This window comes from Lycium barbarum, chromosome 10, assembly GCF_019175385.1.
Source record: "Lycium barbarum isolate Lr01 chromosome 10, ASM1917538v2, whole genome shotgun sequence".
Taxonomy (NCBI): domain Eukaryota; kingdom Viridiplantae; phylum Streptophyta; class Magnoliopsida; order Solanales; family Solanaceae; genus Lycium; species Lycium barbarum.
In genome coordinates this window covers 83,692,451-83,719,185 of record NC_083346.1, presented here as the reverse complement: position 1 = coordinate 83,719,185, position 26,735 = coordinate 83,692,451, and the positions used below count along the sequence as shown (strand labels likewise).

Genomic DNA, 26,735 nt, shown 5'->3' with positions numbered 1-26,735 from the left:
ACATCCCAAACTCTCTAGAATGTTCTCGCAATTTGCACCTATAAATGTTAGCGCAAATCAAGTGAAATCTCGGGATTCAGGTTCGAATAGCGTATAGTTGTGATTATAGTATCATATTGAGGTGAATCTTGGCTTGAAATCAAGGTGAATATTGGAGATATTGCGATTCTAGTGGGAACAAGGTATGAATCTCTCCTTATTGATATTGATTTAGGTTTACGGAGATAGAGCTATTAAATGGTCGTATAATGAATTTGTTGGTTGAGAAATCAGATAAACATCATGTGGGATGTTTTATGGAATATTTTGGTATTGATGATGTTGTTGTTGATGTTAGTGTTGTTGTTTTTGTTGTTGGTTGTTAGTATTGTGATTTCGGGCTAGGGATATAAACAGGGGAGATGCTGCCCGAATTTCGGCAGATTCTAAAAGGATTTAATTTGAAGGTTTAAGATAAACATATGATGGTAGGCCTAACAATAGTATGAATTCTCTTGAATGTAGATTTACGAGATTGGGAGGATAAGCGTTAAGTAAGGAGATCAAAAAGGTATGTTAAGGCTGTCCTTTTCTTTCTAAAGGCATAATTCTTTTCTTATAAACCCATACTTGTTTTCCATAATGTCCTTATTTCCAAAATGCTAGAAGTTCATGATTCTCAAAGTTCTTATGATGCTAAAGATAGATGCTTTCTATGATGATAATGATATTGATGATGATTCCATTTCTAGAGATTCCAAAACTTATGGGTTTGATGCTATTATGAGATTATTGAGCTTATTTCATGATTTTCTTGATTTTATTCATTGTTGTTGATCTCACTTATGATAGTTGTTCCTCCAAGGTGAGATATAGCGATGGTGATGATTCATAATGATACGTCGGAGGTTACCGACCTTACGTCACTCCGATAAAGTAGAAATGTTTAATTAGGCTCTCATGCATGCTATATGTTTCTTCTAGAAAAAGGTTAAGTAAGCATGATGAATGTCTTAAGAGGTATCATGAGGTATATTTGGTTCTTTTATCTTACGCTGTTCTTCATGCTTTTATCATGTTACTATTCATGCCTTACATACTCAGTATATTGTTCGTACTGACGTCCTTAATTGTGGACGCTGCGTTCATGCCCGCAGGGAAGTAGGTAGACAGATCTGATCCTTAGGAGTTTCATCAGCGGAGTTTAGGGGCGCTCCATTTGCTTCGGAGCTGGAGTTTATTGGTACTACTCTTTTGTATATATATATATATATATATATATTTAGGCATGGCGGAGTCCTGCCCGGTCTTTATGGATTCCTGTATTCTATATAGAGGCTCGTAGGCAGATGTGTGTAGCCAGAAGTCCCATATCGTTATCAGTTCATATTGTTGTGTAATATTTTGGTAGCCATGTCGGCTTATGTTTATTGGCCTATTTGATGATTATATAGAGATGTGCCACTATCTTGTGATATACGTCCTTACAAATTTTGATACCCATGAGCTAGCTTTGTGGCCCACCTAAAAATGACTATGAGATGTATGCTCAGAGGTGCTCGGTAAGTTAGCACCGAGTGCCCGTCATGACCCTCCGGTTGGGTCGTGACAGTACAATTCGGAGAGGAGGCCTGGGAGGCATTGCATTGCATGACATTTCCATATTACTGCATTGCATCCATTGGTATTGCATTCCACATCATTGCAGTGCATACTTTCTCACGAAAATCTTGGTTGATTATTTGACTGGAATTGCTGATGACTTGCTTGATTTGTTGTCTGATTTCAAGGTCCTTTTATTAGAAACTTGACAGATTGAGGGTTTTAGATTTCACCTAGGTCTATGATATGAAAAATAAAGAGATATTGTGTTGTAATTGCTGCGAACTGTTATATGAACATGCTTAGTGACTGTACTTGATTGCTTATCTCCTCTACTTGCTAATTTTCTTCATGTTATATGTGATATCTAATCGTTGTCGGCCTATGATACCTACAAGCCTAGTGTTATGCTCATACTACTCTTGCTACACTCCTTATGGAGTGTAGAGTTGTTTCCAGGTTGTGTTCGGAGTCTCGTGACTATTTCGAGGCATACATTAGAGACGTTAGGGGTGAGCCATTAGAGGATCCTACAGCCCGGAGTCTCTCTCTTATATTTCTGTGTATTTCTTACCTTAAACAGAAGTTGTATCCAGTTCTGAGTCTGTAATTTTATGTCAAATTTGTATATCTCTTAGAAGATCTTGTACAATTCTAGACCAGGTTTTGAGAATTTTAATAATAATGGTATTTTCTTCCGCATTGGTTTTATTACTTAAACTGTCAGATTGTGTTTGCTTACTGTTTTTCGCATCTAATGACTAAAAAGGAAGTTAGATTTTGGGAATGGTTCGCCTACCAGGGGATAGTGTAGGTTCCATCATGGCCCGTGATTTGGGTCGTGACATATTGCTTTCCATATTACTCCCTCCGTTCACTTTTACTTGTTCGTTATGGACATTACACACCCCGTAAGAAATAATAAATGAAGTTCATATTTTATCATGTTACCCATATTAATTGGTGTATAATTGTATTGGATCTGGAAAATGATTTGGAACGAGTAACTAATGTTAAGGGCAAAACAGGAAAAGCAATTTTTTTTTCTCTTGATATGAGAAAGTGGACAAGTAAAAGTGAAAATCTATTTTTGAAATAGTGGACAACTAAAAGCGAATGGGGGGAGTATAAAAATAAATGAATAGCAAAAAAAGTGAGAAAATAATAACTTAAAATAATTAATATTTGAACAAGGCTGTTACAAGGGAGTAATTTTACGAAGAGTGCATTGTTAATTTGTTATAAAAATTATTATTGTTGTTATAGGTAAAAAATCTAGTATAAAGAGGTAAAATATAACATAAAAAGTCAATTTTGAAAAAAAAAATACTTGGCTTTTATAATAAAGTATTGCTATGTAATATTGTTATAGAAAGAGGCAAATTTATGTATTAAATTTGGAACATATGAATTTATGATCTCTCCGTAAAATTAAATATTTTTATGTGTATATTATTAAAAATTAGTATAATATAATCTCATGCTAAAAGAAGGCTAAACGAATCACTTTTTTGGTGGTACAATCATGTCTAGAAATACTAGATTAAGCTCTGGTTATTGAGATTACCTACATTTTTCACTTCACGTGATTAAAGTGTTTTCCTGACTTGTGTAATGTTTGTGGGGACGAGTGAGACCAGCGGAGAGGCTTCAGTATACTTCACCTAAAAGCCACAAAAGTAGTACTAATTGGTGGGGAAGGACGAAAATCTATAATGACCTTCCATCTTGACCCCAATTTTCTCAAACTGAGTACTGAACCACCCTGCTATGCTACTACTATTCTGACGAGTCTCCAGTCCACGGCGATACCTTCAAACTCCACATTCCAATAGGTTGTTTCAAAATTTTCTTTTTTCTTGGTAATTTTACTGGAAGATTTTCCGTGTCCTAAATAATCTGGATGTTACTCCAAACCGGTTGATGGACACAAAAAGAATTATTAGATCCCTCCAGGGTTTTTTTTTTTGATGTGAACCAATTGCTTATGGACCCTTTATCTCATGTAACAACCACACCCTTGTTTCATAAGTGGAGAATTTTCTTTTTACAAAATCTGTTCTTGTTTGAACTCATCCTGATATGCTATTGTGTAAGATGTTTTCTTTCTGGGTATGCTGTTTTTTGTAGGCAGCTTAGAGTGTGTTACCATTGGCATTTGGTTATGAAACTAGTCTGATTAGTATGAACTTTATGTTTTGGTCTTAGTGCCTTGTTTCTCTGATGTTGCCCTCTAAAGTTACTATGTTGTTGGCTAAGCCTATGTCCATCAACCAAACAAAGCAAATCCATGCTGCAATACTTGTTAACGGTCTTTATGATCTTGAGTCCTCACTAGTTGGCCAGATAATCAATTCTACAAGCTCTCACTCTTATAAGACCTCACGCTATATTAAACTAATCCTCAATCATGTCCAAAATTTACATGTCTTCTCAGTGGCTTCCACCATTCGCTTCTTTTCTAGGCATTCTCAGTTCAGGGAGGCTATCGATTTATATGGACAACTGCAGAGATGTGGACTTAGTCCCACCACTTTTGCTATATCATCTACTTTAAAGGCTTGTGCAAGGATTTTGTACAGGTCTGGTGGGATATCCATTCATGCACAAGTTTACAAGTATGGTTTCTGTAATGTTGTCTATGTGCAGACTGCTCTAGTAGATTTTTATTCAAAAGTAGGTAATATGGGTTTCGCCCAAAACATCTTTAATGAGATGGTTGGGAAAAATATAGTATCCTGGAATTCAATACTAGGTGGATATGTAAAATCTGGTGACTTAACAATGGCACAAAGTGTTTTTGATGAGATGCCAGAGAAAGATGTTATTTCGTGGAACTCCATAGTTTCTGGGTATGCGAGGGTGGGGAATATGGAACGGGCATATGAATTGTTTAGGCAGATGCCAGAGAGAAGTCCTGCCTCCTGGAATGCGATGATCAGCGGATATATAAACTGTGGGAAGATAGAGTTAGCATGCAGTTTCTATGAGGCAATGGACCAAAAGAATAATGTTTCATATATCATATTGGTTTCTGGATACTCAAAGTGTGGAGATGTTGAATCTGCTGAGGAACTCTTTGGACAATTACATAAGAAAGATCAACTCGTATATAATGCGATGATAGCTTGTTACGCTCAAAACAGCCGGGGTAAAGAGGCTCTGCAGCTATTCAATGAAATGCTTCAATTAGATCTGCAACCTGATGAGATGACCTTGGCAAGTGCTATTTCTGCTTGTTCTCAGCTGGGAGATCTAAAGTTTGGTTCTTGGATTGAGTCATTCATTCATGAAACTGGAATTCAAATGGATGACTACTTGGCTACCGGTTTGATAGACCTTTATGCAAAATGTGGAAGTATTGATAAAGCTTACAAGCTGTTCTACGGCTTGAAAAAGAAAGATTTGGTAGCATATACTGCCATGATACTGGGATGTGGAATAAATGGTAGGGCTAATGATGCCATCAAGTTGTTTGATGAGATGATGAATGCTGAAATTAACCCAAACGTAGTCACAATCACAGGGATATTGACTGCCTACAGTCATATTGGAATGGTAGAAGAAGCATACCGTTGCTTTATTTCCTTACACAAGTATGGTCTTTCTCCCTCAGTTGACCATTACGCTATTGTAGTTGGCCTTTTAAGTAGGGCAGGGCGGTTAGAAGAAGCACATGGGTTGATTAAAAGCATGTCAATACAGCCTCATGCTGGTGTATGGGGAGCATTGCTTCTTGGTTGCAGTTTGCATAACAATTTAGAGCTTGGAGATATTGCAGCCAGGCATTGTATTGAGTTGGAACCGGACAGTTCTGGCTATCTTTCCCTTCTTGCAAATATTTATGCTTCTTCAGGAAGGTGGGATGATGCTGAGAGGTTGAGAAAAGGTGTTGAAGAAAAGGGATACAATAAATTGCCTGGTGGCAGTTGGATGGAAGAAGTAAATGCTTAGGGGATCTTCTTTGCAATGATGTGATTCCAACTGTATTACTTTATTGTTCCGAGCTCTGTCAATGTCATCCCAGCCTCAGAACTTTGGCCTTTCCTGATTGGCTGTTGATGACTGGTTACAATGACTTCCCTTCGGTATTTGCTTCAATGGGAAATTACTTGCTGGAGATGACCGTTAATTGGAGGTATGTTTCTGTTTATATAGATCTTCAAACTTTTCATTTTAAAGTACTAAATAAATAGAATCACAACTCAAAGTTGCTGAGTTCAAAATAACGAGTGTCTACTGAGCTTTGCACTTCATAGGTCTGTTTTGCTTTTGATAGAACTCCCTGGTTTAACCTGCACGTAGCTTTGTTAGGTGGCTGAAATTCCAGTTCTTATTGGGAAGTTTGTATTATATAGTAGCTGGAATAGCTTTCAGTGCTATGCCTCATACCCCTGAAAAGAGCAGAAGGTAGGAGTCTTGACTTCAAGATTTGGAGACACCTAACTCTTTTTAACTGGTGAATCATTGTTGAGAGAAAATGGCCTCACTGAAATCTTCAAGGAGAAGTGTCTCTGTAGGTTCCATACTTATTAAGTTATTATGAAAGAAGTGCCTCATGGACAAAAACGAACCAAATTGGTTAAGAAGACCAGGCTAAAGATGCATTAAGAAAATTCATCCCTTTCTAGAGAAGGAAGTGTGTCAAAACTGGCTGTGTAACCTGAATGTACATGATATTAGCCAACAGATTTACTGAGATCCTGGATCAGAAAAGGAAATAGGAAGAGGAGTTAATGTGGTGGAATCTATACCTGCTTGTATATGGTGGACTGACAGGACCAAGTGAAACAGGAGATGCTTCGAAGATACCGCTAACTCTATTTACATGATAAATGCTAATTGTATTTTTTCTTTTGAAGATTTGACTAAATTAGCAGGCCGAAATGGTCCATTTAAAATCATAGCCCCATTCCTTTTCTTATTACTATATTTGCACATTTTAAAAGAATATGGCTACTAACCCTCTAACCCTATACCCATGCTTCGCCTCTCCCTATTTCCTATCTCTCCGCATCTCTCTCCCTCTCTCCCTGCCACAACACTACCATTAAACCCCAATAACACCACCAATGAGACACTGTCTGCTTCCTCCTTCGGCAAACAACATTGGGAAGTCCTTGGGTATGCCATTGACGTATTCTTTTTCATTTTTTACAGAATTGTTCTTTTTTTTTTTTTTGGGGATCTGGTTTCTTCCTCCTTTTCTTCAGAAATGTATCCCAAAGTATGGCTTTGGATGAAGATGGACTCAAATATAATAAGTGTAACTGATTATACACACATATATAGTGATTTTACATCAGTTACACACTACATACACAATGTATAGTCTGTCTATCCTTAGTGTATCCTGTCTACACTCTCAGTACACATTGATTATACCCTGTAGAAGGATGAATGAAGGTATCTTATTTATGTCCAAAAATCAATGGTTTTGGGGTTATTGAAGGTGGCAGTGGGGTGGCTGTTTGGTCAAGTCTGGCCTAGAAGTATTGGAAAAAAGATGGAGATGAAAGGCCCACTGATTTTTGGATCTGAAAAATGGTGATCTTATGAATTTTTCAGAGAAGTGGACACATGGTTGAAGAATGAGGGAGAGGAAGAAGATGCATGATGGGGTTATGCTTGGAGAGATGGTGGAGTTTTGCTAGAGAAGAAGGTGCCGTGGAGTTGTGCTATATGACCTGATCTGGTGGAGTTATAAAATTTACTACTGTTTAGAGTGAACAAGGTCTAGAGCTAGGCAGGTGGAATCTATAGTAATAGGCTGGCTATTTGTGTATTTTTCTCTTTTTGTTTTGCTGTTGGCGAAGAATGGAACATGTAAATGAGGCTGAATCGACTTTTTTTTTCTTTTGATGACAAGGGAACCCGCAGCCGCTACTCTTCGGGTGCGCACAGGGGTTTACCCCGCTCCTGTGCAATAGCCCGCAAACCACATAGGAGAGATAAGAGGCTGAATCGATTTTACAGATGTTAGAATCATTACAAGATTAGTTGCAAATACTTTAGGTTTTGGTTCTGCGATCTTTGTACAGTTTAAATAGCACGAGCTTTGTACTGGTTTATATAGAAAGTTTTCGTACCTTCTCCAAAAATAAAAAAAATACATGATGTCCATTACATATGCCCAAAATCATGATTAGAACTGTTCACCAAAAAATCATGATTAGGACTGTTAGTTTTGATAATTATAATACACTGTTCTATAATCTGTCATAGATTGCGAAGTTCTGGACATGAAGTGGTGCTATGATGAGTTCAGCCTTCTATGGCGTTAACAGGGCAGCGTAAACAGTATACTTAAGAGACACATAACTGTTTGGCATTTGATGGAAAACAGTGCTAGGGCTGATTCCTGATGAATGCTGAGTTACAAAATTTTGTGAATTTGAATGCGTGGCATTGATGGAGTTCCTGAATTTATGACCTCGTTATACTTGGAGCGACCAAGCTAGAGCAATAATACTCCGTGAAGTTAAAATTCGATAGTGCATGGTGGGTGGCTGTCATGCCGTAGAGTGGTTCTTGAAGAGCCTGTACTTGAATAACATATTAAAAGAGTCATAGATGAGCTATAAAACATTGTCTTTGTCCTACCAAGCTTCACATTAGCCGAAGAAGACCCTTTGTGTTTTGTCCATCACGATAAATCTTGTGTCCCACTACAGGGCAAAGAGGTACTTTTTTCGTGGGTGCTTACCAGATATATCTCGGGTCATGACATGGAAATCGTAAATACTGCACTTCTTTCTTTAAGACTTTCTTTTCCTTTTGGTAGTTTCAACTCAGAGAGCAATAATTTTGAGGATCTTGCAACCGCAACTAATAACTAGTGAAACTTTTCTTTGGAATCTGTTGTTGGAGATTGTCCTTGTTGTATGTTTAGCATCAAAATCTGTTAATCAAGATCGTGTAAAATGGATGGATGAATACAATTCATTAAATTTTGCTTTTTTCATTCGGCTTACCAAACGAGAATTCATCTTCAAATAGGGCTGTCTAATGGGGTGGGACAGCCCACTACCACCACCGTCCGTCCCACTACCGGGACCAGTCAAGCCCGGTACTGGCTATGTTGGGTAGAATGGTAAAAATTTCACAGCGTGCCCAGTTTAGGCAATACGATGCAATACCATTTAACTTATACTCACTTTTTAAAAAGTTATTTATAGTATTATTAAACTTCAGATAAAAGGCTGCTTTGCTTCCACTTCTTCTTTCTTCTTCCTATTCTTCTCGTTTTCCTTCTCATGTCTGGGAGTCGAGATTACTAGATATTTTCTATCCATTGATCCCGGGTTTGAATTGGTTTACAAGCTGGCATAATGTAAAATCATATTGGTTTTGTTGGAAAAGTTTGAAAATATGTGAAAAAATGGCAAACCATCATTCTTTGCAAAATGGGTTTGTTAGGTTGTTGTTTTGGCAAGTTGATGATTGAGGTTTGTTTTTTAAGATATATAAAACTTATGTTTCAAAATTGAGCTTATTCGAGGTAGATTTAGATGTTGAATCGTGTTTAATTTATTGAATTTCAAAGTACAAATTGCTGATTCTGGACATAAGAAAAATTAAAGTGCAGATTTTAAAACAGTTGAATCTATTTCTTATGTAAAGATTATGTCAATTCTCAGGCTCGTCATAATCTTAGAATGAGTTAAATAAGCTAAATTGGCAAAATATAGAATTTCTCCCGTAATTAATGTAGAGATGTTGGAGTCAGAAGAACTTAATCTAAAATAACCCTGAGCTGAACTTTGGGGCCGAAACGTTGGAAGTTCAGTCCAATATATGTCCTGATCTTATGTTAAAACGTCAGAAGTTTTCCTTGTCAAGGCCAAACTTTAGTTAAAAATGTCTGAAGTTAGGTCTTCCCAACACCATAACTCCAGTAAAAGATGTCTGAAGTTGGCTTTGTAAGCCATTGTATATCTGAAGCCTTGACAATGCCAAAACTTCAATAAAAAAGTATTTGATGATAGGCCTTGGCAAAGCCACAACTTCATTAAAAAAAATTCGAACTTTGTCCTTGGCAAGTCCATAGCTTCTGTAAAAAATGTCCAAAGTTTGGCCCCGTCAAACCATACTAAACTTCAGGCAAAAATCTCTGATGTTTGACCTTTACAAGGCCACACTTTAGATGAAAATGTCGAAAGCTTGCCAAACTTCAAACATGAATTCTGCAACTGGAATGTCTAAATTGTGCCCCAAGTGAGTAAACATGCAAATATTTCATAATATCGAGTATACATTAGATGGCAATCTCAAAAGTGGGTATTTGTGCACTTCGCAAAGTGAAATGGGATTTGGGTTTAGGAGGATTGGAATGAATGGGCCTGATGTCGTCTAGCCGCCTTCTCCGCCTTCTCCGCCCCAGCAAAACACCTCCTACACACCCCCGCTCTCCCTCCTCCACCCCCGCTCCCCAACTTTTATTTTAACTCTCAAATTTATTAAAGGGAAAAGATGCAAATATACTCCTCAACTTTGTGATTTAGAGTAGATATACCTCTCGTTAAAACAGTGGTGCATATACCTCCGCCGTTACACAAATGGTGCAAATATACATTTTTTGCTACAGATTTAAAAAAAAAAATCATTTAGCTTGTTTTTAATTAAAAAATACCACGTGGCTATAAAAAAAAGTCTACTTATATTTTTTAGTAGATTTACTTTTTTAAAGCCACGTGATAATTTTTTTCTGGTGTATGGATTCTGACTCATTTACAAAAATGGTCAGACTTATTTTTTTTTAAAGTCAAGCAGATATTTTTTTAAAATGAACAAGACAACCCACTAGAAAAATAATTGCCTCGTGGCTTTAAAAAATCAAGTCTCAAAAAAAATAAAAATGGATAGACTTATTTTTTTTAAAGTCACGTGACATTTTCTTAATTATACGATAAGCCAAATGATTTTTAAAAGAAATTCTGACAGCGAAAAGGACATATTTGCACAATTTGTAAAATGATAGGGTATATTTGCATCATTTGTGTAATGACAAGAGTATATATGCACTACTTTTTTAATGAGAAATATATCTGCTCTAAATCGCAAAGTTGAGGGTATATTTGCACCTTTGCCCTTTGTTAAATTACACTTTGCCAATTTTAAACTATAAATACTCTCAATCCTTCTTAATTTTTTCCCACCAATTTTAATATCTCTGTAATTCTCTTCCCCTCTCCCTCTAAAATTGCTACCAAGTTCTACTAAATTTTCTGTGTGACGTTGGGTACTTATTTTTTTTGTGTGAAGTTGGCTACAAACTAGAGTAAGTGTCAACATTATTTATAGTTTACAGTATATTTCTCTCCTTTTACACAGACGCTTGGTACATGTGTTTCATCTCTTACTTGTTTTAGTTCTTGTATTTAATTTTATTATATTAAAATTAAATATCATATTTAATTTTTATTATATTTATTAATTAATGTCTCCTAAAATGACTAAAAATATAAGCTTAGGATTGGGAGGTAAGGTTAAGGAAAAAGGTTCTAATTCTAGTAATCTTAATTCTAGATTCAAATTTAGACATATATGTTATATTCCGTGTTTTGTGTGCATTGGGACATTTTAAGCCAACCGCGATAAGTTAAGGACAAGGCTATTTTCCGGTTTTGCCTTAATGCACAAATTGCTTATAAGTATTATTGGTATGGAATATTAAGGGCAAAGTTGGAATTAGGAATTAATTATTTCATGAAATGAAAAAAAAAAAGGAAAAGAAGCCACCATGGCCGTGTGGCTCAAGTGGGTCCCACCCATGGCTTGGCCAATAGCCTTGAGCCATGAGGTGGGGCATGTGTTCACTTGATATAGGTCATGAAATTATATATATATATATATATATATATATATATATATATATATATATATATATATATGTGGGATGACTAAGCAAGATTCATAATTCATCTTTTTCCAACTCTAGAAACTTGAAGAAAGTTGGAGAAAAAAAGGGGGGCATTCGGCCAAGGCCTAGCCGAACAAGAACCTTGAAAAAAAAATTGATCAATAAAATAAAATAAAATATTTTCTTCTAGCGAATTAACCAATTGGAAGGTCCTTACTAACGTGGAGTAGTTGTTGGAGCAATCAAACCATTCATTTGTGCAATTCACAACCCTAGCCAAGCAAGAAGATAAGTGGAAAAAGGTAAGGTTTAATCTCCTTTCCTATGTGTTAGGAATGATTTATGAGTGTTGTAGTATGTAGAAATGGATGAAATTCATGAGATATGTGTGTGTTGGTTGTGGCCGAATAGGGGTTGTGATGGTAAGATGTGATGCATTGATTTTATTTAGTATTTTGATTGTTGTTGTTGTGGATTCCATGATAAAAATGAAGGTTTGATGGCTTGAAATGAAGTTGTAATCGTTGTGGGATTGTTGGAGAAGTTAATGTGACATTAGCATGGTTTCTTATATTTGTATGAATGATGTTGTTAATGTGTGATTGTTGGTATGATTCATGAACTTGGAAGCAAGGAATGTGTTGTTGTTGCTTTTATTGAGTTTGGAAGATTGTAAGTTGGGTTGTTGTGGTTAATTAGAATGTAAATGGAATGCCGTCGAATTATGTAGAAAGGATTGTTAACGTTAGAATGTATTTGGAATTAATCGTTGAAGTTGTTAATGTGGTTGTTGGTATTGTTGTTGATGATTTGGCCGAGTTAAATTCTCGGGGTTGGTTGAATTTATAGGGGAAATGCTGCCCAAATTTCTGTAGGTGGATTACTAGCTTAGAACCGGATTCCTAAATACCTATAGCTAATGTTTGATATCTTTTGACGTTGTTGTAGATCTTGCGAAAGCCGAGACTTAAGTTCGAATTAGCTTAGGAAGCGGGCAAGGTATGTAAGGCTTATCTCTTTCTTTCTTTTGGCATGTCCTAGAGCTAAGTAAGGTATGACACGCATCTTGGGGTAACTCTATTCTGTGATTCCGAGCTTGTTTACGATTCTTGCTCACTTCTTGACACGAGCATACTTAATATAGTCGAGCTTATTGTATGATTGAATAACGAGCAAAGCATAAAGGGTCCCTGTTCCAAAAAGGGTTCGATAAGGATCAATGTCCCTAACTTTCATAGACGGTCTCAGATTGTTTTGAAACGTTCACAGAGGTTTCTATAATGAATAACTTCCATATCTTTCATATGCTAACTCGGATTGCTCTAAAACGTTCATAGATGTTTCTATAATGAATAACGTCCATCACTTTCTTATGCTAACTCAGATTGACTCGAAACATGTTTATGATCCTTCAAGTGTCGATTAGTGTACTTACCTATTGAGTCTCAAAAATTGATTTATATGCATATGGCTTCTCACTACTCTGCTCGTGCATACTGTTGTTACATCTTTCACCGAGTCCCGGGCCGGGTATGTTATCGTGCACAGTCACTGCATCATTCACCGAGTCCCTCACTAGAGGGCCGGGTACGGTATGTATACATATATGATGACATGATGTTATGATGATACGGGGATGGTGGCCAGGAGGGCATATGATGACTTTATTCACCGAGTCCCTCACTAGAGGGTCGGGTACGGTATATATATATATATACATGATGATATGATAGTATGCTGACATGATGACGTGACTTTATTCACCGAGTCCCTCACTAGAGGGCCGGGTACGATATATATATACATGATGATATGATAGTATGCTGACATGATGACGTAATTTTATCCACCGAGTCCCATAATGGGCCGGGTACGATATATGATAATGATATGCATGATTTTGTTTCGTAACGCACAGGTACAGCGGTTTCTTGATTATCATACTTGTCTCCTGGAATCTCTATTTCAGTTATGATCTACCTAATTGCATCTCATGCCTTACATGCTCAGTACATATTCCGCACTGACCCCCTTTTCTTCAGGGGCTGCGTTTCATGCCCGCAGGTACAGACGCTCGTGGTGGTGACCCGCCAGCTTAGGACATCCATTCGGCTATCTTGAAGTGCTCCCTTGTTCCGGACCCTAAACTTTTGGTACAGATCCTTCTGTTGTGAATATCTATATGTATATATGTCTAATTAGGGTACGGTTGGGCCCTGTCCCGCCATATGACACTGTTGTTACTCTTAGAGGCCTGTAGACATGTATGTGGGTCATGGGTGGTCATTGTGTAGTTATGTTAGTGTGGATTACCTTTTGGCAATTCCCTACATTACGATAGCCTGACCGGTTTGTGTGCGACATCATATGTGACAGGAAGCTACGGGACATTTAGGATGTTATCTTTCCTTCTTAACATAGATCGTGCGATAGAGCTGTATTATCAGGATGGTTCCTCTCTAATAAATTGCTATGTTTATAGCGATGCCTCCGAAGAAAGTGACCGCGGCCCAGAAGGGCAAATCAGTAGCAGGGGACACTAGCCTGACTAGGAGAGTTACTAGGGCCCGTGCCCAGATCATGCCCGAGGTTGTGCTCCAGTCCGCGAGTTCTGCGACAACGCCACTTCCAGAGGAACCTAGGGCAGCGATAGCTCCAGGTCAGGGGGCGGCTCTACTGCCAGTTCCTGAGGTCCCAGCACCTGAGCCTCCAACTCCTCAGCTAGGGGCGGAGGATAGAGCTATGAGAGGCGCTGTACAGTTGCTGACTAGACTAGTAGCAGGGCAGGCTCGCAGGCCTGGGCCAGGAGGTGATTATGCGGATAGACATAACAGTTTAAGGGTTCGTGACTTTTTGACTTGTAATCCTCCGGAGTTCTACGGGTCAAAGCCCGAGGAGGATCCCCAGGAGTTTATTCAGCAGATGCAGCGTACGCTAAGGATAATCAGAGCTTCCGAGGCTGAGTCTGTCGAGATGGCTTCATACCGGTTGCGTGATGTGGCTGTTAATTGGTATGAGTCCTGGGAGTTGTCTAGGGGCGAGGGTGCTCCCCCTGTGGTGTGGGCTGAGTTTACAGAGGCCTTTCTTGGCCACTTTCTGCCTCCCGAGGTGCGGCGAGCTAGGGTTGACAGATTCTTACAGTTAGACAGAGGGGCAGAAGCGTTCGGGAGTACAGTCTAGAGTTTGACTCTTTGGCCAGATATGCACCCACTATTGTAGCTGACATGACTGATAGGATGCATCGATATGTGATAGGGTTGGACCGTTACCTGGTTGATAGCTGCATGGCAGTGGCTTCCCAGCCAGGCATGAGCATCGCTCGGGTACAGGCGTATGCGCAGGGGATGGAGGATCGACACAGAGGGCGCCAGCCCGATAGAGATCGTGATAGGGGCCAGCCCAAGAGGGCTAGATCAGCTAGTTATTCCGGGGAGTTTCGAGGCGGGCAGCCTCAACAGCATACTAGGCATCCTTCTCAGTCAGCACGGAGTTCACCCCCACAGTCTACGGGTAGGAGATTTGATAACACAGAGTATTCAGGAGCCGGTCAAAGCTCCAGGGCTTCAGGTTCACAGATGCACGGGAGTTCGACTCGGTTGAGGCCACCTTTGCCTCGGCGTTCTCATTGTGGTAGGCCCCATTTCGGGGAATGTCGTGTTGCTACAGGTGCTTGCTTTACTTGCGGCCGTCAAGGCCATGTTATGAGTGAGTGTCCATTCGGGGGTGGTCCAGGTGGTCCAGCCCAGCCCACTGGGTCAGTTACTGGTTTATCTTCCTCTTCTGTAGCTATGCGCCCTACGGAGCAGGGTATGTCGACACCAGTAGGCCGCGGTAGAGGTCGTGCCGGAGCTCCCGGTTCTAGCGGTCCTTCGAACCGCATATATGCCTTGGCCAGCCGACAGGACCAGGAGGCGTCACCAAATGTGGTTACAGGTATATTATTGATCTTCTCCCGAGATGTATATGTATTGATAGATCCAGGCTCTACTTTATCATATATCTCCCCCCTGGTTGCTAGTAGAATTGGAATAGACCCCGAACCGATAGAACCGTTCGAGGTAGCTATATCGGTAGGAGATTCCGTTATAGCAAGGCGAGTATACAGAGATTGTTCAGTAGATATATGTGGCTGCTGCACCAAAGCGGATCTGATAGAGCCAGGCTCTACTTTATCATATATGTCTAATTAGGGTACGGTGGGGCCCTGTCCCGCCATATGACACTGTTGTTACTCTTAGAGGCCTGTAGACATGTATGTGGGTCATGGGTGGTCATTGTGCAGTTATGTTAGTGTGGATTACCTTTTGGAAATTCCCTACATTACGATAGCCTGAACGGTTTGTGTGCGACATCATATGTGACAGTTTTATACAACATTTTGTCTTGCATTTATAAAAGCTCTTAATATGCTAAACGCAAGTATGTTAAGTGTCCATCTGGTTGAGTCGTGACAGTACAGGTTGAACGATAGATAGTATGATAAGGGGTGCTCGGTAGCCAATACTAGGTACCTGTCATGGCCCTCTGGTTGGGTTGTGACAATATAGATGATTTCACTCATGTTGATGAAATTTCGATGACTATTATCGCCACTTTTGATCGTAATTCTAATTAGCTACTAGATCGCGAAGTATCCTAGATGCACAATTTGAAGGATATGGTAAAATGAATGAGAACAAGATGATGATTTAGATAAAACACCCATTAGTCCAAGTACAACAGCTCCAACTCAGACTCAATAGCAACTTCAATTCAGACTCAATTTCAAGTTGAAGCTCCTCCCATACCTCCTAGTAGGGTCCCCGTAAACGTAAAAAAAATAAAAAAATCAATGTATGATAGTTTTCTGAACAATGAAAAGTAAATAGATATGGTTATATTTAACCTTATAAAAATGGTTGATTCATAAATCTGGCGGAAGCGAAGGCGGGACAACTAATTTAACGAGGCACATGTCAATTATGCACCCTCACGATTTGACTAAAGTGGTGGGAAAGTGTGCCAACCTGAATCCTTCTAATCCTACTGTATCTAGGGGTTCTAATGCTACCTAATCACAAATAAATCCTATGACAGGAGGTTTATTGATATATAATAAGAAAAACTATAAAAATATAGCAAAAAATGATCATTATTTGTGGTTTACCTTTTTTTCCCTTTACTCCGATTTGTGCGTTATATACAAGATATATATAGCCCTGCTTATAAAGGTTTTCCGAAAACTACAATTTGTCACGACCCATCTAGAGGGCCGCGACGAGCGCCCGGTGCTAGCCCACCCGGGCGCCCCTTGGCTTACACTTATACTTACATCTAGGTGAGCCACATAATTTAACATACTTCTATTCATTCATCATGCTAGTCCCATTGGACAACAATGCCTTTATATCATAATTGGCATCTATGCCACATTAATGTACATGAGCCGACAAGGCTATCAAAATGATATACAAAATATAGGCCGACAAGGCCAGACATATCTAACCATATACACGTGGCTACGAGCCTCTAAGAAGAGTATAACATATCACATGAGCGGGACAGGACCCCGCTATGCCCATAATTATGTACACACAAGAATAAGTACCCAAAAGCTATGGCTCCGAATGAAATGGAGCTCTGCTATGTAATCTCTGAGAAAGCAGCTATGGATCAAACCTGTCTCCCTGTGCACCTGCGGGCATGACGCAGCGTCCACAAACAAAAGGACGTCAGTACGAAGAATGTACTGAGTATGTAAAACATGATCAATATCAATATAGAGGCATAAATAGCAACATAAGAAATAGCATAGGATGGGAGATGGCAATATCATCGTTATATGCACTTACTTGCCTTTCATAGGAACTTTCCATTTGATAATGCGTATTTGTGTACATACATCATTATCCGTATTCATAATAGTACTCGTACCATATTTGTGCTCATATTCGTATACATGCCCTTATTCACATTCGTATACATAGTCATATCATATTCGTATTCACATCATATACATAATCATAGCATTTACATAGCATACCTGACCACGTAGGATCGGTGTTTCATACGTACTTGGCCACCCAAGGCTCAAGGTTACTCATACCTGGCCCTACCAAGGCTTCAGGGTTACATCTACCTGTCCTTACCAAGGCATCAGGGTCATATCTACTTGGCCCTACCAAGGCGTCAGGGTTATCCGTACCATCTGCAGAGGTGTGCGCGCGTTACGTAATCATATACATACTTATTTACATATCTTACCCGGCCTCATCAGCTCGGGGTTCCATAATAGTCATACATAGAGACATATACATAATAGCTCATAAGCATCTTTACTATTTACATCATTATCATAATCGTCATCAACATCATTATTACTATTATCGTCGTTCATCACATTTATCTTCATAGGCTTACTCGTCATACGAGGAACCTAGTACAATCGTAATACGTATCGAGGATCATGAGCTCAATAGCTCGAAAGATAGAATCATTTGAAGGATATCATAATCTTATAGGAGGTTTAGATGATTGGCCAAAGAACCATGCCTTATGAAAGAAGGGTTAGCCTTACATACCTTTTCCGATCAACTATTCTACACTTGCGCGTTCTCCTCTAATGCTAGCGTTTATACCTTCATTAAAGTCATACTATCATTAGAATCGATAGCTAGCATATATGACTAAAGCTAGAGAAAATCGGACAACATCTCCTTTATTTATACGACATTCCTCCATAACGTGTATCAACTCCCAAACGTCAACGATACATTCTCAATACCATAACAATAGTCATTATTCATCCACATTATCCACATTTCTCAATTTGCTTTTGATCACTCACATCTATGGCTATAACACACGACTATGTCCATTCACGTACATTACTCATCTCATGTTCTCCACATCATGTATAACACATTTGCATCACACCCAACAAGAATCATGGTTCAATTCAAACTATCTCTCAAAATGTCACTATTCATCATTCATGACCCATTTTTTCTATACTCATCTAATGTCCAAGCATTTTAACTCTCAAATACCTTAAACAACATATAAATATCATAAAACTTACCTTAGATGTTGTAGGAACGAGCCTTGGTCGAAATACTTCACTTGAGCAAAAACCCTAGTTTTCCTTCAATAAGATTTTCTTGACTTGAATAATCTTAATGGGTTTCCTTACACTTGATTCACTTGATTTGTGTTTTTGATGACTAATAATCCTTGAAATCTTTTGGAATAAATGTAGAGAGATGTTTTAGAGAGAGGGGATGAAATGTGGAAATGAAATAATAAACTTGGGTCCTTTATTTAATGACTTAAAATCTGGTCTGGAGTGAGCAGTACAGTGGTCGTAAACTTGGTTTACGGTCCGTATTCCAATTTACGGACCGTCCTTCGTGGTCGTATTTAATCATAACAGAACCAGAAACTCAGGCTGAGACATGGTGATTTACGGACACAGTTTACGGGCCATAAACCACTTTACGGTCCGTATTTCAGGTCGTATTTAACCATTTGATCATTTGGCAGAAAGTTGAAGTTTTGGAAGACAAAATACGACATGGCAGTTTATAGACCGTATACCACTTTACGGTCCGTATTTCATTTTACGACCAACTGGCCAGAATGCAAACCTGTAACTTTCACATTTCCAAAACCTATAATTAGTCATTGTGGAGCATACCTTACCTTTCATTGCAATTGCCTTTGAAATCTTACTTAGGGTCGTCAAACGTCGTTCCCTTCTCATTAAAACATCATATACTCGTATTCTTCGTTAGTCTATTCACTGTACGTTCACGGGGGAATTCTCGAGGTGTAACATTCTCCCCCCTTAAGAACATTTGTCCTCGAATGTTAAAGTCTTCGGGGATTCTATAGAAATTTCGCTAGAGTTTCCCCTATAATATGGCACTACCAACCTGCCACAACCCAAAATATCATCGCCTCACAGGGCTACGTCACAACATCAACACATCTATGGCCACACACGACCAAAAGCATGAAAAGGAAATCATACATACCTCATACCGCTGATGTTTCATCCTGAATCTCTCCCAAGGGCTGAAATAAATGAGGGTATCTGGATCGCATACTTTCTTCCGCTTCCCATGTCATTTCTTCTCGTTTACTGCTTCTCCATAAAACCTTAATTGAGGCCACTTCTTTGTTTCTAAGCCTCCGTACTTGCCTATCTAGTATGGTAATGGGCACTTCTTTATAAGTCAACTTTTTTGTCACTTGCACATCGCTTATTGGCACGATCCTAGTATCTCCAACACATTTTCGAAGCATCGAGACATGGAAAACTGGGTGAACTGACTCCAAATCCGGAGGTAGATCTAATTCGTAGGCCACTTTGCCCACTTTGCGCACAATCTCATAAGGTCCAATGTACCGGGGACTAAGCTTCCCCTTTTTGCCAAATCTCATTACACCTTTCATCGGTGACACTTTCAAGAATACCCAATCTTTCACTTGGAACTCTAAGTCTCTTCGGCGATTATCCGCATAGGACTTTTGACGACTTTGGGCTGCTAATAACCGATCTTGTATGAGCTTGACTTTCTCTATGGCTTGTTGGACCAAGTCTGGCCCTATCAGTCTGGCCTCTCCTGTTTCGAACCACCCAATTGGGGATCTACACTTTCGCCCATATAAAGCTTCATGTGGTGCCATTTGAATGCTAGAATGATAACTATTATTGTAAGCAAATTCAATGAGTGGCAAATGATCATCCCAATTTCCTCCAAAATCTAGCATACATGCTCGCAACATATCTTCAAGAGTCTAAATGGTGCGCTCAGCTTACCCATCGGTCTGTGGGTGAAATGTCGTGCTAAGGTTCACTTAGGTCCTTAGACCCTCTTGGAAAGACTTCCAAAAATTGGCTGTGAATTGAGTCCCTCTATCAGAAATAATGGACGCTGGAACACCATGGAGTCTCACTATCTCTTTAAGGTAAAGCTTTGCATAGTCTTCTGCCACATAGGTCGTTCTGACCGGTAAGAAATGAGCTGACTTTGTGAGTCTATCCACAATCACCCATGTGGAATCATACTTACGTCGAGAACGGGGTAAGCCTGAAATGAAGTCCATGTTAAGATCATGATACATTTTCACCAATACATTGACTTAAGATCATGATACATTTTTGTCGCTCCGGGTTGAACAGAATAACGGGAACAACGAGCCTCTCTCAATATCTGGTGGCGTAAACCTGCCACATCGGGAACACATAATCTGCCTCTACATCGAAGAACTCCATCTCCTGAGATATCAAATGGCGACTCCTCTTTCTGAGAGAGTGTATCTCTGTACTGCATTAGCATGGAATCCTCATATTGTCGCTCTTTCACTTCTGCTACTAGCGACGAGACTGCTGAATTCTGAATAGTAGCTCCTCTGCTACCTGAGTCCACTACTCGGACTCCTAGGCTAGCTAACTGCTGGAGTTCACGGGCAATTTCTCTTTTCTCTGGTCGTACATCTCATAAACTTCCCATAGATCTGCGGCTAAGAGCATCCGCTACAACATTTGCCTTTCCGGGGTGATACAAGATATCAACATCATAATCTTTAAACAACTCTAACCATCGTCGTTACCGCAAATTTAACTCTTTCTGCTTGAAGATATACTAAAGACTCTTATGATCTATATAAATATCCACATGGACACCATATAAATAATGTCTCCATATCTTTAACGCATGAACCACTGCGGCCAATTCTAAATCATGGGTTGGATAATTCTGCTCATGTTTCCGCAATTGCCTTGAAGCATACGCAATCACTTTGCCATGTTGGATCAATACACAGCCTAGCCCAACACCAGAAGCATCGCAATAGACAACATATCCTTCCAATCCCTCTGGAAGTGTCAAGACCGGGGCGGAAGTCAATCTACTTTTTAACTTTTGGAAGCTGCGTTCACAAGCATCTGTCCATTGAAACCTTGCCGATTTCTAGGTCAACTTTGTGAGTGGTGCAGAAATAGAAGAAAAACCTTCAACAAACCTCCTGTAACAACCTGCTAAGCCCAGAAAGCTACGAACCTCCGTAGGAGTTGTGGGCCTTGTCCAAGTCTTTACGGCCTCAATCTTTTGACTATCCACTCGAATACCATCGGCTGCAACAATATGCCCCAGAAATGCCACTGAGTTCAACCAAAACTCACATTTGGAAAATTTTGCAAACAACTCTCGAGTCCGAAGAACTCTAAGGACAGTATGCAAATGATCCGCATGTTCTGCCTCGGATCTAGAATACACCAAGATATCGTCGATAAATACGATCACAAATAAATCCAGGAAAGGCCTGAACACATTATTCATCAGATCCATAAACACTGCCGACGCATTAGTTAGCCCAAATGACATTACCCAGAATTCAAAATGACCATATCTTGTTCTGAAGGCTGTCTTAGGGATATCTTTCTCCCTAACTCTCACTTCATGATACCCGGACCTTAAATCAATCTTTGAAAACCATTTTGCGCCTTGTAATTGATCAAATAAATCATCAATCCTCGGAAGAGGATATTTATTCTTAATCGTCACCTTATTCATGTCACGACCCGGCTAGGGGGCCGTGACGGGTACCCGGGGCTAACCGCTCGTACTAGTACTCCTTAGGCTTATTTAACAATCATTTATCAGATTCATGCTCGATTTATAAGAAAACCCGTTTTCCTTTAGAAACATAATGTTTTTATACACATGAGCCCTTAGGCTAGCAAAATAATATATATGTATATATTTACACAATGACCACGCCGTGAAACCACATGACTCACATTGAGTATCTACGAGCCTCTATGAGATGACATCTACAATTGTGCACAAAAGAATCATCATAGGCACCTCCAGGACAATGGGGTGCTTTCAGTCAGCTAACAGTCTCTAAGAATCTGGAGCAAGATCTCCATCCTTTCTACCTGTGGGCATGAACACAACGTCCAAAGAAAACGGACGTCAGTACGAATATTGTACTGAGTATGTAAGGCAGGAATGAAATAAACAAACATAATAGAGGGATCAGGAATCATGAGAGAAGGATATAACCTGAATGTATATCATAGACAACATACTCTCTACATATATCGCATTTTACATAATCATAGTATACATGCTATCACATCCCATACATCATCACATACATCATCATATACGTCATATACGTCATCACATACATCCTCACATCGTAATCCGCGTCGTTACCCGCGTCCGGGTAACCCTCATATTCCGCCCACTAGTGGTGATCATGCCCGGCCCTCTAAGATCGATGTAAACATAGCAGCCCGTATTAGCGGTGATATGCCCGGCCATATAGGCGCGGTGGAATCATACGCAGCTGTTACACCTCGGAAAAATCCTCCATTGTTGTCCAAGTGAATGGACCCGCGAGGAGTACGAGTATCCGATGTTTTCATGAGTAAGAGATAACATTTGATGACCCTAAGTAAGATTCCGAAGGCAATTGCAATAAGAGATAGGTTATGCTCCATAATGAATAATTATAGGTTTTGGAAATGTGAAAAGTTGCAGGTTTGCATTCTGGCCAGTTGGTCGTAAAGTGAAATACGGACCGTAAAGTGGTATACGGTCCGTAAACTGCCATGTCGTATTTTGGCTTGCAAAACTTCAACTTTCTGCCAAATGAGCAAATGGTTAAATACGACCCAAAATACGGACCGTAAAGTGGTTTACGGCCCGTAAACTGTGTCCGTAAATCACCACATCTCAGTTTGAGATTCTGGTTATGATATGATTAAATACGACCACGAAGGACAGTCCGTAAACTGGTATACGGACCGTAAACCAAGTTTACGACCACTGTGCACTTCAAATAAGATTTTTAAGTCATTAAATAAGGGGACCAAGGCTTATTTCATTTCACTTAACATCACACCCCTTCTCTCTAGAACATCTCTCTACATATATTCCACAAGAGCTCAAGGATATTTGGTGATCAACAACATAAATCAAGGGAATCAAGTGTAAGAAAAGCATCAAGATCATCCAAGGTCAAGAAATCCAAATGGAGATAAACTAGGGTTTTGCTCAAAGTGGAGTATTATCAACCACGACTCGTTCCTACAACATCTAAGGTAAGATTTATGGTATTTATATGTTGTTTAAGGTATTTGAGAGTCAAATGCTTGGACATTAGATGAGTATAGGAAAATGGGTCATGAATGATGAATAGTGACATTTGGAGAAATAGTTTGAATTGAGTTATGAGTCTTGATGTATTGTGATGTAAATGTGTTATAAATGATGTTAAGAGCATGAGATGAGCAATGTACGTGAATGGACATAGTTGTGTGTTATAGCCATGGTTATGGATGAATTGAATGTAAGCCTAGAAATATGGATAATGTGAATGAGTAGTGGCTATTGTTATGGCATCGTGAATTTATTATTGACGTTTGGGAGTTGAGATACGTTATGGAGGAGATGCTGTCCGATTTTCTCTAGCTTTAGCCATGTGTGCTAGTTGTCGATTCTAACGATAGTATGACTTTAATGAAGGTAGAAACGCTAGCATTGGAGGAGAAAGCGCAATTGGTAAATAGTTGAACGGAAAGGTATGTAAGGCTAACCCTTCTTTCATAAGGCATGGTTCTTTGGCCAATCATCTAAATCTTTTACGAGCTTATGATGTTCTCCAAATGCTTCTATCTTCAAAGCTACTAAGCTTATGATCCTCGATATGCTACGATTGTACTAAATTTCTCGTATGACGAGTAGCCCCATTAAGGCAAATGTGACGAATGACGATAATGATGACGATGATGATAATGATGTTAATAGAAATGATGCTTATGAGCTAGTATATGTATGTACCTATGTATGAATATTATGGAACCCCGAGCTTATGAGGCCCGGTATGATATGTAAATAAGTATGTATACGATTACGAAACATGCGCACACCTCTGCAGATGGTACGGACAACCCTGACGCCGTGGTAGGGCCAGGTAGATGTAACCCTGAAGCCTTGGTAGGGCCAGGTATGAGTAACCTTGAGCCTTGGTTGGCCAAGTATGTATGAAACACCGATCCTACGTGGTCGGTTATGCTATGTAAATGTTATGTATATAATATGATTATGTATATGACGTGAATATGAATATGATACGACCATGTATATGAATGTGAATAAGGGCATGTATACGAATACGAGCACAAATATGGTACGGGTACTATTATGGAATACGGATAATGTTGTATGTACACAAATACGTATTAGCAATGGAAAGTTCCTATGAAAGACAAGTGCATATGACGATGTTATTGCCATCTCCCATTCTATGCTATTTCTTATGTTGCTACTTATGCTTCTATATTGATATTGATCATGCTTTACATACTCAATACATTTTTCGTACTGACGTCCCTTTTGTTTGTGGACGCTGCGTCATGCCCGCAGGTGCACGGGGAGACAGGCTTGATCCATAGCTGCTTCCTCAGAGATTACATAGTAGAGCTCCATTTCATTTGGAGCCACAGCTTTTGGGTACTTATTCTTTTGTGTACATAATTATGGGCATAGCGGGGTCCTGTCCCGCTCATGTGATATGTTATACTCTTCTTAGTGGCTCGTAGTCACGTGGATATGGTTAGATATGTCTGGCCTTGTCGGCCTATATTTTTTGTATATCATTTTGATAGCCTTGACGACTCATGTACGTTGTTGTGGCCTAGATGCCAATCATTATATAAAGGCATTGTCGTCCAATGGGACTAGTATGATGAACGAATAGATTCATATGTTTAATTGTATGGCTCACCTAGATGTAAGCATAAGTGTAAGTTAAGGGGCGCCCGGGTGGGCTAGCACCGGGTGCTCGTCGCGGCCCTCTAGACGGGTTGTGACAAAAGTGGTATCAGAGCAGTTCAGTCCTAGGGTGTGTCTACGAGCCGTGTCTAGTAGAGTCTTGATTATGGGTGTGTTGCGCGCCACACTTATAAACAAGAAGCTGCAGACATTATAGGAATGAATGACCTTCTTTCTTCGTAAGAATCGTGCGATAGAGCTATGATGTAAGAAATTCTTGTTCCTTAATCGTGTGTTGTGTATGTAAGAAATGCCTATAAAGAGAAAGGCTACAGCAGCCCAAAAGGGCAAGACGGTGGCAGAAAAGCGGGCTGAAAGAGCACCGCCACCGGTAGTAGAGGAAAGTGAGTCCCAGAGTACGGCTCAATCCCAGTCCCCCCGTTCAGTGCGTATATTAGAGGAGCGTGAAGGAGCCTCAGCCCCAGCTCCAGCACCTCCAGCTCCTCCACCGGATGCTTCGGGCCAAGATGTGAAAGAGGCCATTAATTTACTGACTCAATTGGTTGCGGCCCAGACTCAGAGGCAAAGTTCAGGGCAAGGTGATAGGGCTGTTAGTGCAAGAGCCCGTGATTTCATTACCTTGAACCTCCGGAATTCTTTGGATCAAAGCCAGAGGAGGACCCTCAGGATTTCATTGATGGTATGTTGAGGACGCTCCGATTGATACATGCTTTGGACACCGAATAGGTGGAGCTAGCGTCATATAGATTGAGAGAGGTCTCGATCCCATGGTATACGGTTTGGGTGGCTTCACGGGGAGCCAATGCACCTCCCCCGGTATTGCAAGAGTTTGTTGATGCTTTTCTCCGACATTACATGCCTCCAGAAGTTCGGCGAGCTAGAGTCGATAAGTTTTTAAATTTGAGGCAAGGTAGCATGAGTGCTTTAGAGTATAGTCTCCGCTTCAATTCCTTGGCTAGGTATGCTTCGGCCATGGTAACGGATATGGGTGACCGGGTACACCGATTTGTGAAAGGCCTAGGGCCACATTTGATGGATAGGTGCTTGACTGCGTCCCTTCAGGACAATATGGATATTGCACGCATTCAGGCCCTTGCTCAGAACTTAGAAGAAAGCTTGCAACAACAAAGAAGTGAACGCGAGCAAGATAGGGGATATGGTAAGAGGGCTAGATCTTTGGGTCTGACGAGTGAGTTTAGAGGTGAGCACAGGCAGCAGTTTCGCAGGCATTCAGGCTATTCTATGACCAGTGCACCTCCACGGTTTTCAGGCCAGAGATTCGACAGATCTACTCATTCCGGGTCCAGTCAGAGTTATTCGGGGTCTCAGTTAAGAGATAATTCGGGTCAGGCAAGGCCACCCGCACCACGATGTTCCCAGTGTGGGAAGTTGCATTGGGGTCGATGCTGATTGGGTTCGGATGTTTGCTATTCATGTGGTCGACCAGGCCATATCATGCGTGATTGCCCCTCAGTTCATGGTAAAGGTAGGACCCAGCC

The 26,735-nt window shown here is 40.0% G+C and overlaps 1 protein-coding gene across 6 annotated transcripts; it reads left to right on the top strand.

Moving 5' to 3' along the window:
• Positions 1-3,098: 3,098 nt before the first annotated feature.
• Positions 3,099-25,120, top strand: LOC132613995 (pentatricopeptide repeat-containing protein At4g22760). 6 transcript variants are annotated; one of them, XM_060328326.1, is made up of 3 exons: positions 3,099-5,719; positions 13,486-13,596; positions 24,868-25,120. In XM_060328326.1, exon 1 carries the CDS (start codon positions 3,805-3,807, stop codon positions 5,533-5,535), a length of 1,731 nt encoding a protein of 576 aa, XP_060184309.1. In that variant the 5' UTR covers positions 3,099-3,804; the 3' UTR covers positions 5,536-5,719; positions 13,486-13,596; positions 24,868-25,120. The 6 variants fall into 6 exon arrangements, with proteins under 6 accessions (XP_060184309.1, XP_060184310.1, XP_060184311.1 ...); XM_060328327.1 differs by lacking the exon at positions 24,868-25,120 and adding an exon at positions 13,926-15,800; XM_060328328.1 differs by lacking the exons at positions 13,486-13,596; positions 24,868-25,120 and adding an exon at positions 12,392-12,420.
• The last annotated feature ends 1,615 nt before the right edge of the window (positions 25,121-26,735 follow it).

Bases quoted from the DNA above. Each gene is read 5' to 3' on its own strand.
- LOC132613995 (XM_060328326.1), top strand. From the start codon at position 3,805: ATGTTGCCCTCTAAAGTTACTATGTTGTTGGCTAAGCCTATGTCCATC.